Source organism: Sciurus carolinensis, chromosome 4, assembly GCF_902686445.1.
Source record: "Sciurus carolinensis chromosome 4, mSciCar1.2, whole genome shotgun sequence".
Taxonomy (NCBI): domain Eukaryota; kingdom Metazoa; phylum Chordata; class Mammalia; order Rodentia; family Sciuridae; genus Sciurus; species Sciurus carolinensis.
In genome coordinates, this window is record NC_062216.1 from 23106648 (window position 1) to 23122932 (window position 16285).

At 37.5% G+C, this 16285-nt stretch overlaps 1 protein-coding gene across 1 annotated transcript in view; it reads left to right on the forward strand.

Moving 5' to 3' along the window:
- Positions 1-16285, forward strand: part of Anxa10 (annexin A10) — a 68303-nt gene that overhangs the window by 17493 nt on the left and 34525 nt on the right. Inside the window, exon 3 of the mRNA XM_047549644.1 lies at positions 5254-5348. Within this exon, the coding sequence (XP_047405600.1) occupies positions 5254-5348 (95 nt within the window). The remainder of the gene's footprint in view (positions 1-5253; positions 5349-16285) is intronic.

A 16285-nucleotide genomic window follows, 5' to 3' on the forward strand; every position in this document is an offset into this window, starting at 1 on the left:
ATAGCTTTAACAAAAGTTGAATTAAGCTGTGTAAAAACTTACTAATTTCAATCTAAAAAGGAAACACTTCTCAATTAACCTTCCCTAATGGTGAAGTCTGCATTCTAATTCCCTGCTATTAGAAGCTATTTTCCTACCCATGATTTCATTTGTGTTGTTGATTTTCTGATTTTTTTTTAAATTTGTTCTTCTTAGTTGTATATGACAGAAGAATGTATTTTGACATATCATACATACATAGAGTATAACTTCCCATTCTTTTGGTTGTACATGGTGATGTGGAGTTACACTGGTCATGTATTCATATATGAACATAGTAGAGTTATGTCTGATTCATTCTACTGTCTTTCTCAATCCCATCCCCTCTCTCTTCCTCCCATTCTCCCCTGTCCAATCTGTGAACCTCCACTCCTACCCCCGTCTCCAGCCTATTGTGAGTCAGCATCCACATATCAGAGAGAACATTTGGCCTTTGGTTTGGGGGGATTAGCTTTTTTCACTTAGCATGATAGTCTCCAGTTCCATCCACTTACCTGCAAATGCCATAATTTCATTCTTCTTTATGACTGAGTAATATTCCATTGTGTATATGCACCACAATTTTTTTTAGCCATCATCTGTCGAAGGACACCTAGATTGGTTCCATAACTTAGCTATTGTGAATTGAGCTGCTATAAACATTGATGTGGCCGCATCACTATAGTATGCTGATTTTAAGACCTTTGGGTATATGCCTAGGAGTGGGATAACTGGGTTAAACGGTAGTTTCATTCCAAGTTTTCTAAGGAATCTCCATACTGCTTTTAGAGAGGTTGCACCAATTTGCAGTCCCAGCAAATTGCAGTCCAGCCATGTATGAGTGTACCTTTCTCCTCACATCCTCACCAACATTTGTTGTAACTTGCGTTCTAGATAACTGCCATTCTGACTGGAGTGAGATAAAATCTCAGTGTAGTTTAATTTACATTTGTCTAATTGCTAGAGATGTTTAACAGTTTTTCATATATTTGTTGACCATTCGTATTGCTTCTGTGAAATGTCTGTTCAGTTCCTTTGCCCATTTATTGATTGGGTTATTTGATTTTTTGGTGTTAATTTTTTTGCTTTCTTTATACATCCTGGAGATTAATGCTGTATCTGATCCGTAGGTGGCAAAGATTTTCTCCCATTCTGTCTTCATGTTCTTGATTATTTCCTTTGCTGTGAAGAATCTTTTCAGATTGATATGATCCCATTTATGATTCTTGATCTTATTTCTTGCACTTTGGGAGTCTAGTTGAGGAATTCCTATCCATGAGTTCTTGAAACAACTGTATTTATTTTGTATATATCAACATATGTAATTGCCAAGTTATCTCTGTAAGATCTTGGACAAATGGAAACATTTTTAGGCAATAGTCCTAAATCTCCACAAAGGAGCACATAAATCAAAATTAATCTTTTTGAAATATCTAAAACTTTTTGAAACACAGATGTTTTTGAAACATTTCATTTTGTTCTTAATTTTTCTCTCCATTAAGTATGATGCTAGCTGTAAGATTTTAGAGATGTCCTTTATCAAGCTGAGGAACTTTCCTTCTATTCCTAGTTTGCTGGACATCTTTATCTTTAACAGGGATTGTAGTTTGTAAAATACTTTTTCTGCATCTCTCAATATAATCATATAATTTTGTTTCTTTAGACTATTGATGTGATGGATTAAATGAATGATTTTCAAAAGTTGAACCAGCCTTGCATAGCTATATAAAATTCTTTCTACACATTGTTATATTCCATTTTGTTATTTTTTAAGGTTTTTTTACATTTTTGTTTATGAGAGAGGTTGGTCAGTAATTTTCTGGTAATATCTTACTCTAATTTTGGCATTAGGGTAATATTGACCACATAGAAATAATGAATTAGAAAGTACTTCCTCTGCTTCTATTTTCTGGAAGATATTATAGAGAATATTTTCTCTTTAAAGGTTTGGCCGAATTTACCAGAGAATACATCTGATCTTGTACTTTCTGTTTTGACAGACTATTATTGATTCAATTTCTTTCACAGATAAAACCTTTACAGATTGTCTATTTTTTCTTTGAGTTCGGGCCAATTGTATCTTTGAAGGAAGTGATCTACTTTACCTAGACAATCAAATCTGTAGGCATAGAGGTATTCAGTATGTTCATTTATTAGCCTTTTGCTATTTATAAGACCAGTAGTGATGGTCCCTCTTTTGTTTCTGATATTGGTATTTTGTATCTCTCTTTTTCTTAAACTGTCTAGAGGCACATAGATTTTGCTGGTCTTTTCAAAGAACCAGCTTTTGGTGCTATTGATTCTCTCTGTTGATTTCTTATTTTCAATTTAATTGATTTCTACTCTCATTTTTATGATTTCTTGTCTTCTGTTTAGGTATTATTTTGTTGTTTGCTGTTGTGTAAGTAGAAGCTTAGAGTACTGATTTCAAATCTTTCTTCTTTTCCTATATATTCCATCTATCTGATACATTTTCCTTTAAGCATTGCATTCACAGTATCTCACACATTTTGATGTGTTTTCATTTTTATTTTGTTTAAATTTTTTGAATGCATCAGGAGTTATTTAGAAGTGTGTTTTTTCTAGCTATTTCCGGGTTTTCTAGCTATCTTTCTGTTATTGACTTCTAGTTTAATTTCCTTACAATCTTAGAGCAAATTTTGCATGGTTTATATTTTTCTAAATTTGTTATGTTTTATGGCCCAGAATCTGGACTATTTGGTAACTTTTTCTTGTGAACTTGAAAAAAAAAAATGGGTTTTCTGTTGTTGTTGCTTCAGTATTATATAGCCATCAGTTAGGAAAAGTTGATTTCTTTCCTTTTTTTTCTGATATAAGGTAAACATAAAATTCAGTAACATGTCTTCAGTCACCATTAAGTGTGAAAAAATAAAATTTAAAAAATATAATTCAATGTACAAATATGAATGCAAAATGAGTAATTTTAGAGAAATAAAGTTTCCTTTCATTAGCAATAAGCTCTACAAATCTTTAGTTAGTGTTTTAGAAAAGTCAAAAATAATTTGGCAGATTCATCATGTTAGTGATGGAAAGAAAACTCTCATAATCAATTCCTAAGTTTCTACTAACTAAAATATTTTAAGAAAACTTTTAATAAAATTTTAAAAATTATCATTAAATAATTATTCTGAAATATCTCTGAGAGATTAAATAAGGAAGAACAGCTACAGAAACTTTAAAAAATGAAGAGTAATTCAGAGTGGTAGGTTGTGGATAATTTCAATAGAATAAAAAACAAAATAATAAGGAATATGTAATAAATAAATATGATGATTATAAGAATAACACAGGGGATGCGACTGAGAAACCTTTTGTTAGTTATTTAAAATATGTGCATTTTGGAAAGAAGGTAACAGACTTACCTGTGTCTTATTTTCCTTTGAGTCCGTGACTTAACGAGGCTAGCACCAGATTCCACATCACACCTCACTCTATTCCTTTTCTCTCAAAAGACACTATTTTCAGTCTTTGGATGTGCGTCTATGCTTTCCTCCCTCCATATACAGCTTCAGGACTATTTCTCTCACATGCACAAAGTACTCTGATCTTCCCCCTCACCTGCCTCCATTCTCAACAGCACAGTCATCTATGTAAATGCTAGTCCCTTGTCCCATTCACTGGACATTTTAGGACCCAATTCATAACTTGCCTGTGATCCTAAGACCATCCAGGATGTATTTAATTTTCAAAAAGATGACTTGCTCAACATTCTGAAATTTTAATTTATTTTTTCCACCATCCATTTAATTTTTTTTCAGTTGTCAATGGACCTTTATTTTGTATTTGTATGTGGTGTTGAGAATCTAATGCAGTGCCTCACACATGCTAGGCGAGTGCTCTACCACTGAACTGTATCCCCAGCCCTCACCATCCATTATAAATAGCTCCTCTTATCAAAGAATATTTGCACCAAATCAGATTAAACAAGCAAGGAAGACTTTATTCAGTACTGTTGCAATAGACACCAAGATCATTCCAAGAGAGGAGCGAGCCTGAACTCAACCCCTTCTGATATATAGAACGGGAGGATGAAGCGTGGGGTGAGCTGGTGGAAAAGCATGAGGGTACTGGAATGGGCTTGGAACTTGGCCTGTGTGATTAGGCCAGCTGTGAGTGCTGATCAGCACTTACCCAAGTTAGGTTCCTACTCCCACCCAAAGAATGGCAGATAGAGGCTCCATCTTTCTTTCTTTCTTTCTTTTTTTTTTTATGGGGGGGGGGGGCAGGGGTGCTGAGGATCGAACCCAGGGCCTTGTGCTTACAAGACAAGCACTCCACCGACTGAGCTATCTCCCCAGCCCCGAGGCTCCATCTTTCTTGATAACATTTCAAAGCCATGGTCCCCAGATCCTTGAGAAACATTTCTGGATGGTAAAACTGCCAAGAGGCTGGGAGAAGAATTACAACTTAAAGGAGCAGAGAGAGAACCTACAGTTGCTAGTTTTCTAAAATAAATGACCTTTTTTACAGAGGTCGGAGGATTTTAGTTAGAAAGAAACCTGTCTAAATATTAGTTAAGTTCAGGGAAAGGTTAAGGTCATCCTGGTCTACCTACTATGTCTATGATTAAAGTTAAATGTGTCTAAACTAGTTGTCCGTTAAGTTGGTCCATTCCTCCGTGTGATGATGTGATATGATATGAAGGATGCACAGCCCAGATACTAAGCCTGGATTAAAAGTGAGAGAGACCATGTTCCATGCAAAGCATGATGGGCTCACAGCATCTCTCAGAAATGTACAGACCACGCCTTGCACGTTCATGATTTCACTTCTCTGATACTCCTTTTCCTGGAGGTGCTGACAAGAGCAGCCACGTCTTCACAAGCCATGTTCCTGGTAAGCTGCAGCTAACCGTACAGTGGGAAAAATGTGCCCATTACAAGCCATTCATCAGCCTTGCAAGTCAGGGAAGCCCGTTTTTGATGGGACAGGACAGGTAGCTGAAGGAAAGCTGTATTTTCTTACTCTTCTGAATTTTCTATCTGCTCTTTACAAAGGAAGGAGGACAATCTGTAGTAACAGCACTAAAATGAGAGACAGGAAGAACCTAGGCTTCATCTAGCATTGGTAGGTGACTTCCAATTTAGTTCAAATTGCTGTTTCTAAGGTACCAAGAGGCATCACACTTGCATATTGATTTTTATCATTAGATAATGGGTTTCTTCTAACTACAGAATAGTAGCTTCACTAATCTCAGATACCGTTCTTTCCCAGACTGTGACAAAGACATGCTGATTGACATTCTAACGCAACGCTGCAGCGCGCAAAGGCAGATGATTGCGGAGGCATACCAAAGCATGTACGGCCGGGTAAGGAGTCTTTACTTGGACTTGTTTCTTCCACAAACTCCTGAGAACTCACAAAGCTCTTCAGAGAACGGGATCCATAATTTTTTTCAGTGTTACAGATCATAAAGATTTCAGACCTCACTGCGGGTTAGAACCTGTCCATGCCCCTCTCACACACTTCTGGAATTCAAGTAGTGTCATGAAATGTACATGTTTGTGAGATGCTCACAATCACGGTGACCACCGGTCCTTTCTGAAACCATAGAGCATCCCAAAAAGAAAAGTTTTGATCACCTTCCACTGTCAGCTGGTCCAATTAGGCTTAAAGTGTTGTGCTGGAAACGCCCTGGTGTGGAGCTTTAGGGAAGGCGTGGAGAGGACTAATGATCACCGGGTCAAAAAAAATGACATCTTTTCCAGGAATTCTCTGCAGGTCCTCACCTAACTCTCAACCAAAGCGAATTCTCTACTAGCTTTTCTTCTCGACAGCATGCAGTTATAAAGACCATTAAAAAAGAATGGCAGTTTAAAAATAGTTGAAGGCAATAAAACTATCCACAGTGTTTTAAAGTAATCACATCCTAATTTCAAAGAAAGTACCATTAAAGATTCCTTGCTTTTGTTATGCATTTAAACCACAGATTCAGAACAAAAGCTCTTCAGGCCAAAAGGACCTGAAACAGCAATTACTTTGTCAACTGAGCATTATCGATGAAACACTATCATAAAACTTTCTCTATAGTTAGTCCATTTAAATTTACTCCATCTCTAAACCTCAGTCTTTGAACAACTATAATGCGTGAAATAAAAGATAACCCTCTGTTTTAGAATCAATCAGTAATCCAAAAAGCCACGACTGGCAGCAACATTAATTAAATGAAGCCAAAGGAGATCAGGATACCTTTTTTTCCACATAAAACCAATGGTCCCAGGACAGTGATGCTAGTTTTGGGGGGTTTTTTTGAAAGAAAATTAAAAACCTATAAAAGTTGTATTGTTGTTAATCTAATATAGTTTTAATATGCAGAGCACTATAAGGAATGTTACTTTTTATTAACTTTTATTTTAACCCAGAGGTTGACATATAGCTTTTCTTTACATTTTTCAAGGTAGTTTATGCTGAAGTATTACTTTATCAAGTTCTACAAAATTAGGCTATGGCAGATTAAAATAATTTAAAAATGAGGTACTTACACTCAAGGGATTTAAAATCCATTAAAGAACTTATACTGAATTGCTTTTTACTCTCTATATAAGATCTTAGAGTTTGTTAAGCCCTCATTTTTCCTGAATAAGCACGTGTCCTGGGGAAAGCTTGGCTTATCACTGAATTGTATAGACTGGAAGACACAAACCCATACTTGTCCCTTATTTCTGAAATACCCTTGTCATTCAATCAATTATCAAGTTCTGTACATTATTTCTCCTCTCACGTTTCTCTCTTTTCCTCGCGTATACAGTCTTGGCTCAAGATCTTCATCCTTTTGTGCCCAGATTAATGCTGAAATGCATAACTGGTCCCTGCTAACCCACCGAGCCTGCCCATTCCAGTCCACTCTCCAAACTCAGGCCACCATGACTAGAACTCGAAATCTTCACGTTACTTTGCCACTTTAAGCCCTGCATGTTTACCCCATGTGTCTCATAAATATCCATATGTGCATGGAATAAACCCAAGCGCCTTCACAGGGCACAGAAAGCCTTGCTCACCTCATTTAAATTTCCCATCTTAATCCTTCTTGCCTTTCCTCACTTCATCTTTAGCCAAAAGAAGTCTATTTCTAGTTCTCCAAATTAACTCTGCCTGCTCCTCACCTCTGGTCCTGGTGTTTCATCTGTTCCTAGTGACCCAATTCTCCATTCCACTTCCTGCTCACTTGTCATCCCAGACATGGGACACCACATTCACCCCAGCACACTTTACATCCCATGGAACAGACTGGTGCTGCTAATGCAACCTTTTTTTATAACTTTCTCAAAATACCTAATGACACATCTGTCAGCATGTTTCTATGAGTTTCACATTACCAGAGCATGAAGTCTTGGCTGTCAGAAGGATTTTTGTTCATACCAAAACTTACTGCAAGTGTTTAACTCCCTGGGGTGGCTTCATTGATGTTTGTTGAATGACTCTGTGATGGCACAGCTAACTGTAACCCCTCCAATAAGAGGAATTCAGGCTTTGGTTCCTCCTGGAGACCTACTCAGCCTGTTGTCTCACCCTCTGCCCTGGGCTAGATGCTTCCTGCTTACTTCTCAGAGGTCTCTGTCCATAATGTCTCTTGCTATGCTGGGTTTGTTTGTTTAACTTTATACTTTGCAGAGAACACTCCTGGAAAAACAGGGATTAGATTATTTGCTGCTATCCCTCCAGAGCTCAGCTCTGATCTGATATTTGAGGTACTTCATTTATATAATTAAATAATCTAAGGAATTATAATCTGCCTGTTAGATATTTTTTTATTAATTTTTAAGAAAGGAAACTATACTCTTTTATGGACTCTCTGGTAAAAATGGATGCTCATCAATTGCCTTGATTTCTCAAATCTCTCATTCCTGGCTATGACTGCTCCCAAGTTAATGTGCCTGACCTCCAGTTAGAGCTTCTTGACCTTCCCCACTCTTCACTTTCAAAATTATTCCTCCCATCTTCCGTTTGCTACTTTCCACCTGTCCATGTTCCTCTCTGTGTCAATCACGATACTTTCTTTTTTTTTTTTTTTTTTTTTTTTAACATGGGTAATCAAGAATTGACAAAATTGTTTGCTCAGCTTCTGAGTTAAGTACAGTTCCAGGCATGCTCCATAAATACTTCTTACTTGATATTTCACTTAAGTGTAAGGCGGCTGAATTCCATCAACAACTGTGCCTTACCCAAAGCAGAAACTAATCCTGGAAAGCCATTTGGAATGCAGCCAATTGACATATTAATAATATAATTCATAAGGTTACTACTGATCTCTCCCACCAAAGCAAGTGCTGTTCTGTTGACAGTGAAATGGAACCAAGGGAACAAGGTGCCACCTTTAGAAATAGGAAGACAGCTGTCCCTACCCAACAAGTTTGATAATCAGACAGTGATTCTTGGAGGAGTTCAAGAGCAACATTGAAGCAATTTGTTTTCTCATTTTTCATCTATAATGGGAAGGATAATCAGCTCTAAAATGTGCTGGTTTCTGTTACTCATTTAACCTGTGGTGTTGGTAATGCAGTCTAGTGCAGAGGCGGATTTGCTCGAAGGTAGGACTCCAACCAAATTTATGTGTCTTTAAATTGCATCTTCTGTAGCTTCTCAATAATACCCATCATTCTGAACCAAATAAACACCAAACTTAACAAAGGCATGTATCTATACTCCAAATTACCTCACATCCTTCAGGGCTTTGCTCAAATGTCAACCACTTGAGGACTTGGTCTTTTTAAATTGTCACCCACCCCAAGGCTAGCACTTCATATTCCTCTTATCTGTTCCTATTGTTCTTCCATTATAATTGTTATCTGCTAACATATTACACAATATACTTACCTATTATAGTTACCAGTTATTGTTACCTCCCTCTAAAAAACAAGCCCCACAGGGGAGGAACCTATGTTTTGTTCACTAATGTGTTCCAGACACCCACAACAACGGCAGCCACGTGGTAGGTATTATGGGCTGACTTGTGTTCCCCAAAACGTTTATGTTAAAGCCCTACCCGCCACTATCATTACATTTAGAGACAGGTTTTTAAGGAGGTAATAGAAGTTAAGTAAGGTCAAAACGATAAGGCCCTTAATCCAGTAAGACTGATGTCATAGGAAGAAGAGATACCAGGGATATATGTGCACAAGAAGAAGGTAACCATTTGAAAGCTAGGAAAAAGGACCTCACTAGAAACCAAACCTAGAATAAGATGTGCTCCATGTTTGTATAAAGAAGTCAAATTATACTCTACTGTCATGTATAACTAAAAAGACAAAAAGATAATCAAAATGAAATAGAAAACAAACCTGCAAGACCTTGACCTTGGATTCTCTGCCTCCAGAACTGTGAGAAAATGACTTTCTGTTGTTTAAGTCATTTGGTCAAATAGTATTCTGTTTTGGCAGCTTGAGCTGAGTAACACAATTGGTACCCAAAAACAACAGGAAGTTGTTTAGGAGAAAGATGTCTAGGAGAAAATTAGATGTGAACATATAAAGAGTTCACACTTCAAACCCACCTTGTTCTCATAACATATTTACTCCTATCGTCTCTCAGATTCATGGTTAAAATACTGATACTTGAAGATTAATATACCTAGTAAATGACTTGATAGAAAATGATCTTATTTACTTTACAGATACAATTAGCACATCACTAGTACGAGTAACAGGTATTGTATCTTCTCCTATACTCCTCACTTTTGGTTTGGGAGAGGTGTCGGTACACATAGTTTAGGCCTCAAAAGTTGGAGCTCATTATGTGCTTTATCACAGACCAATTTTATGAACATAAATTAAATACAATTTAAAATGATATAATTATCTTTCAAATACATAGTAAGTTTAAAAACGCCTCTTGATGAGCCTCAGAGCTTAACCACCAGGAAAAATAATATAATTTTTAGATGTATTTCCATAGGAATAAAGTTTTATAAGTTCAGAAAATTACCTGTGCAAGTTTGTTATAACCTGACAACTTATTTCTCTTTTGAATAACATATATAGTCTCTGCTGAGGAAGAAAAGAGGAACAGAAGGAGAAAAGATAGACAAAAAGGAAGAAAAGAGAAAAATAAAATTAGATAAACTAGCTTCATTCAACTTCAAAATACTCTCTAAAGCAGTTCTATAAATTTACACCTCCACCTGCAATATATATGATTACCTTTTCTCTTAAATTCTTACCAACTCTGGATGATATAAAACTTCTTTAACTTGACTGATCTGTGGTTGAGCAGTATTAGGGGTATAAATGGAATCCTCTTGTAATTTTAAATCGCATTTTTCCTGATAAAATATAATGTTGAGCATCATTTCATGTTTGTTAATGGCTTCTTCTTTTAACTTAGCTCTTAATATTCTTTTTGTAATTCTCACTTAGGAAATTGTCATTTATTGATCTACATACAATTATTTATAAAATTTTTACACTAATAATTTCTTGGATATGTACATTGTAGATATTTTCTTCAAATATATGTGTATTTTTAATAAATTATGTTGTACCATCTTGTGTCAAGAACTGAGAAAAGGATGGGATTTTTAACCTATTTATGAAATAGCAAGTTAATCATCCCAGATGGCATGAATGCTGGTAGAAGACATGACATTCCTGGGTCAGAGACAAAAGACAGTTTGCCACTCATAGTAATAGTGGTAGCCAGAGTATTGGCACCGTTGTAATAGATCCCAGAGTCTCACTTTCCATGCAACAATGTGAAATGGCCAGATTAAACATCTGCACATGCAGTGGGTCCTATTACACAAGAGAAACCATGAGATTAGGAAATTTGAATCTTTTATGGTGGACAGAATGCATGCCTATCCTTTGCTTATTAGGGACACCCTATATCTTCCAAAGCTATTAATTACACAAACATCCTTGAAAAGATAGCATAGAAAACAAAAAGGCTATCAGTGCCTCAGTTTATATAGCATTCAAAAATATGAGACCTACAGAGAATAGTCACTCCTCATTTCTCTGCCACCTTTAGTACTGACAAATTTTTCTTGGAGTACACCAGACTCTATTCTGACCAACAGAGGCTGAGAATAAATTCATCAATTTGTCTCAAACAGTATCAAATTAAAGCTTCTATCGATATGATCGCCTACCGCCCGCAGGGACAATCACAACGCGTATGCTCTTCTTGATCACAGGAACCAAAAGGAGTTTATTCCGCAAGTCTCAGACTTATATGGAGAACATCAGCCTATCAGAGAGTAGACTACCAGGAAAGTCAGCCTATCAAGGAACAGTCTCCAGGCAGATACCAGGATCGCCTCATGTACAACAGCCAACCAGAGTTACTTCCTAAAACTTGTTTATGAGTGCAGCTATGTCTGGCAAGCTGCCAGGTGCCATCTTAGAGATCAGGCCAGGGTGCGACTCTGGGGCCCTCAGAGCCCACCCCTGACATGTCGACATGACTCCACATAGTGGAGGAAGATAAACTGGCTATATTGACCTCAACCATGCCCCGACAGGGTCCTAAACCAAGCAACTAAACAAATTCTACAAATCATTAGGGCCTAATATAGAAAATAAGGAGAATTTCTCTCTAAGTTCTAGTAATCACCTTCCATTTCGTTGCAATATTAATCTGGATATTTTAGCAGGATTTATTACTTATGGCACTGATATCACCTTAGTCCACAAAAAGAAAGTCAGAGGTAAATCTATCATCTGTATTAATCCTGGTCAATGAGTTAAAACTATTCTGAGTGCCTTCCAGGGTCAAAATGGAATAATTAGGCATTCTCTTCCCCAGGTTGCTGTTCTTGCTCTACAAGTTCCATTCCAGAAACTAATTTCACCTTTTAGCCTATTATTTCTGATATATGTCCAGAATTTTACTTTTGGATGGTCAGGTACAGGAGGAACACAGATATTTTTACAAAATTTCCAGAGAGACATCATGTCACATACATGCGCAATATACTCAACTGAGAGGTCCTTATCCTTAAGATCTAGGACTATGAAAATTTAATGAGAGTCCAGGTAGCTGAACCAGGACTAAGTTTGAATTCCTATGCCCACTTTTGACTCCCACCCAGAGTAGACCAACCAATATGTCCAGAGGTTGGTTAGGAGAAATAAAGAAGCATCATGCTCAGGAATGTTTCAGATAAAATTCCAGATTTTTAAAATAGGCCTGTGTAATCCTATTTCCCCTAAATCATGGGCATTATCCAAAAGAAAACTGAAAGAGGTGATTCTTTTCCAGAAACTACTTTGTTCAGTAACTAAAATTCCTACTAAGTTGGATCACTCAGAGGCTATTTTAGTCAGATTTTTCTCCACTATAACCAAAAGACCTGCAAAGAATAATTTTTGGAAGGCAAAGTTTACTTTGGAACTCATGGTTTCTGAGATCTTAGTCCATATATGGTCAACTTCTTTGCTCTGGGCCCAAGATGAGGCAGAACATCAAGGTAGATGTTGGAGGAAAGCAGCCCAGGACATGACAAGCAGGAAAAAGAGAGTTTCACTAACCAGGGACAAAATATGAACCCCAAAGGCACACACACATGACCTGTTGCCTCCAATCACACCCTACCTGCTTACAGTTACCACCCAATTAATCATATCAGGGGATTAATGCTCTGTAACGTTAAGGCTCTCATAACACAATCATTTCACCTCTAAACTTTGTTGCATTATCTCACACTTTAGCCTTTGGGGGACACCTCATTTCTGAACCATAACAGAGGCAAAGGAGAGAGTCAGAAATCTTACCAAGTTGATCAGTTAGAAACACTACCAGGAGCCTAGGAGTGATGGACTGCATGGAAGGTGTATCAGATGCCTTCCTCTTATTCTGTTGTTGAGTGGCTTTTGTAATAAAAACTCCATCATGGTCAGACTGCAAGTAGTCTGGAAAGTCAAACACATGACATAGCTTGGTCTCAAGGACCATGATGGTATCACTGGAGTCAGCTGGTTGAACAGAAATAGCAGCCACAGAATTTGACAAAGCACCAACTATGGTAGTAGCTCTTCTAGTAGGGAATCAAAGTCTGACACAGTCCATCCGCCCAGACTGTTGGGGCAATGCCCTGTGTACTAACTTCCTTCAGCATAAAGAAAGCAAGTCAAATTTGACAGGAGTCACAAGATTGGCAATCAGTGGTAGCCTTGGTATCAGATGCATATAATTCTTTGCTACAAACCTAGTTTGTGGTGGTATGTGTGTGGTGATGCCCAATCTGCTGATAGATCCATGTAGCAGTGGTGTAATCCAGACAACGCAGACTTGATCTTCAGCCAGACTAGATTCCAGCCAATAAGATCTTACGACGGACACCTGCAAACATGAAAGCTAATATGAGAAGTCACTGTTATTTTTCCACATACTAGAGACCCAAAGAAACACCTTTTGAATATGTACTTGGTACTTTTCCAAGTGTTAAAAGAGGTAGACCTAACAATATAAAGTGAGTAAAAAGATTAAGTTGATTAAGTGGAACACTTATCAGAGCTATCAAAAAAGCCTTGATTTCTGTCTGTGGGGCACTAACCATCTGCTTTTGGTTCTGCACATCTGTAGCTGCCTAGAGAAGCCACAGCAGTCAGTGAACACTATCTGGTTTCAGCTTCTCTGAATCATGGGTGAACCAAGCAGAAGCATTTAAGACCACCCCATTGATTCAGCAGCTTGCTTCAGGCAAAAGTGGAAGTTAAAACTTCCCCTAAAGGAACAGTTGCCAGTATTTTCACGTAAGGGCAGGATGATGCTGGGTCAGGCCCATGTGTTCTTCCATGTGCCATTTCATTTTGACAGGTGAGACCTACTGGTCATGGGTCCCAGTTGACCCACCTGAAAGAGCTCGAGCAGGAGAGCCACAAGGCCTCCTCAGATTAAGCATTCAGTTCTTCCAAGAGTCCAAGAGCAATCCAAAGGCTGTTTTTCAAAAGCAATGCACCTGGAAGTTATGTCAAGAATTTAAGGAGTTTGAAGCATTCAGATGCACCTTTGGGAGGCTGCCTTCCTTTGCCAGAGGCTCCAATCAGCAAACCATCTGTCACTGAGACTTGCAGCTGAAAGTGATCACTAGAGTCAGGGGGTCCAAAGGTAGCAACACTTCTTTAATTGAGGCTTTTTGTCTGTTGAGGGTATTTATTTCCTTCTGGTACTTAATATCATTAGCAAAAGAAAAAGCAAATAAAACCAGGTAAACTTGATAGCGGAAGTGAAAATAACAGTACACTCAATCAACCCAAAAGGTCCCCAAATCACAAGGTCCTTTTCCTTCATTTCTCCATTTCACATCTTCCTCAAACACATCATTTGCACCTGGGTGTACTTCCACCAATGTTCACAAGTGGACTTGGTTACCTATATCCAATTAGTTCATAAAAACTCGAATTGTTCTGCTTCCCAAGTTCCCCAGGACACTCCAACAAATGTGCGTGGGAATAGGAAGACGTGGGTCCTCAGTTACGCAAGACTTGGGGGTAGAAGAAAGGGAAAGAGCAGGGAACATGAGGGAGTGAGTGGTTCTACAACAGTAAGCAAGACAGATTTATTTTCAGTGTGAAAGCTGTGCATATCTCAATCAAATAAACTTCCAATGCTTTTGGCCTATGCAAAGTCCTGTGTCAGGTGGCAAGTTCGTCATTACAACACCATATTTTAGCCTTCTGGAATATTGACTGAATCACATTTCTTTCTGGTCACAGCCAAGGGGACTACACCCTTTATCTGACTTGGGTTTGATTCACATAAGAAAAAAAAAAAAAATTAACGGGTCATAGAGAAAATGGACTCCATGGCGTTAACAGACTGGGAAGACAGAATGACAAGGACAAACTTCTGTCCAGTAAGACGTAAAAATAGGAGAGAAAAAAGACAATGCCAGACATACCGTTCCAATACCTATTTCTTGTCTATCTCTGAGGAATTTTTCTTTATTTTTAAAGATATTTTTCCACTTTGCTAGTTCCATATTTGACTATTAGCTACTCTTTAAGGCATGTATTATATTTTTTAATTCTAGATGTTTTCAATTTCTAGAATTTTCAGTTCTATTACCTTTCTCCTAGTGTTCTTTCACATCACTATTAATTGTCTCAAATTCATGAGGCTTTGATTCTGCTGTTTGCAGAGTCCACGGTCACTCTGGGAAATTGTTTCTAAGTACATATCATGACATTTTTATTGTGAAAACTCTTAAAATGAGGTTTGATTTGTTTCATTTTTTTAAGTGAGAATCTTTTTCATTTTGGAAAGTTCAAGAATTTCTGAAGATTGGTTTTGCATTTGCTTCTTCCTGGTGTCCCAGGAGAATCATCCAGCTCAGGATCAACTTTCATGATGATTTCTTTTCAGAGGTCTCAGTTCATAAGAGTAGAATAAATCTGAACTTCCATCTGAAGGTTAATACAGTTCTATTGCTTCAAATTATTAAGGACAAAATCTTTCTACTTAAAACTCAGACAATGAGAGGTAAGCTTTCTGCTCATTTTCCAACATTAAATGATAATTTTTTCCTAGTTATCACTATTATCAAGAGTAGTAATATACCAAAAATACACTCCTTTGAGAGTTCTAGATTCATATGTAAAATTTCAGAGTTAACAACCTGTGTTAGGCCATCCCAATAATATTCTTCCATCATATAATACCCTACATTAAGCATTAAAATCCAAACCAGTTCTCAAAACCAGTCCCTACTTTCCCCAGTCACCTACAAGATCAACTCCAAGGTTAGCTCATTTGCTTATCTTTTGGTTTTTATCTTCCCCCTAGTTTTTTTATACCCAGAGGTTCTTGTTTCTTCTGAGATGACATATACTTTTAAAAGAATGTTTGGGCTGGATGTGTAGCTCAGTGATAGAGTGCTTGCTTGGCATACATGAGGCACTGAAAAAAAAAAAGTTTTTAAAGAAGAAAAAATAATTTTTGCTATCGTTTATCTTTGTGTTCAGAGGTGAGATTAGTTTGGTGTTAATCATCTTTTCATCACTATACCAAAATGCCTGAGGTAACCAGCTAATTAAGAAAAAAGGTTTATTTTGGCTTATAGTTTTGATGGTTTTATTCCTTGATTTATTGGCCATGTTGCTTTGGGGCCTGTGATGAGATAGCACATCACCGTGGTAGCATGTGGCAGAGTAAAACTGTTCACCTCAAGGATGGGAAACAAAGAGAAAGGAAGAAAGAGATTGGGGTCTCATCTCCCCTTTAGGGGCATGTCTCCAATAACCTAAAGACCTCCCACTAAGCCCCACCTCTCATAGGTTCCACCACCTCCCAATAACACCACACTGGG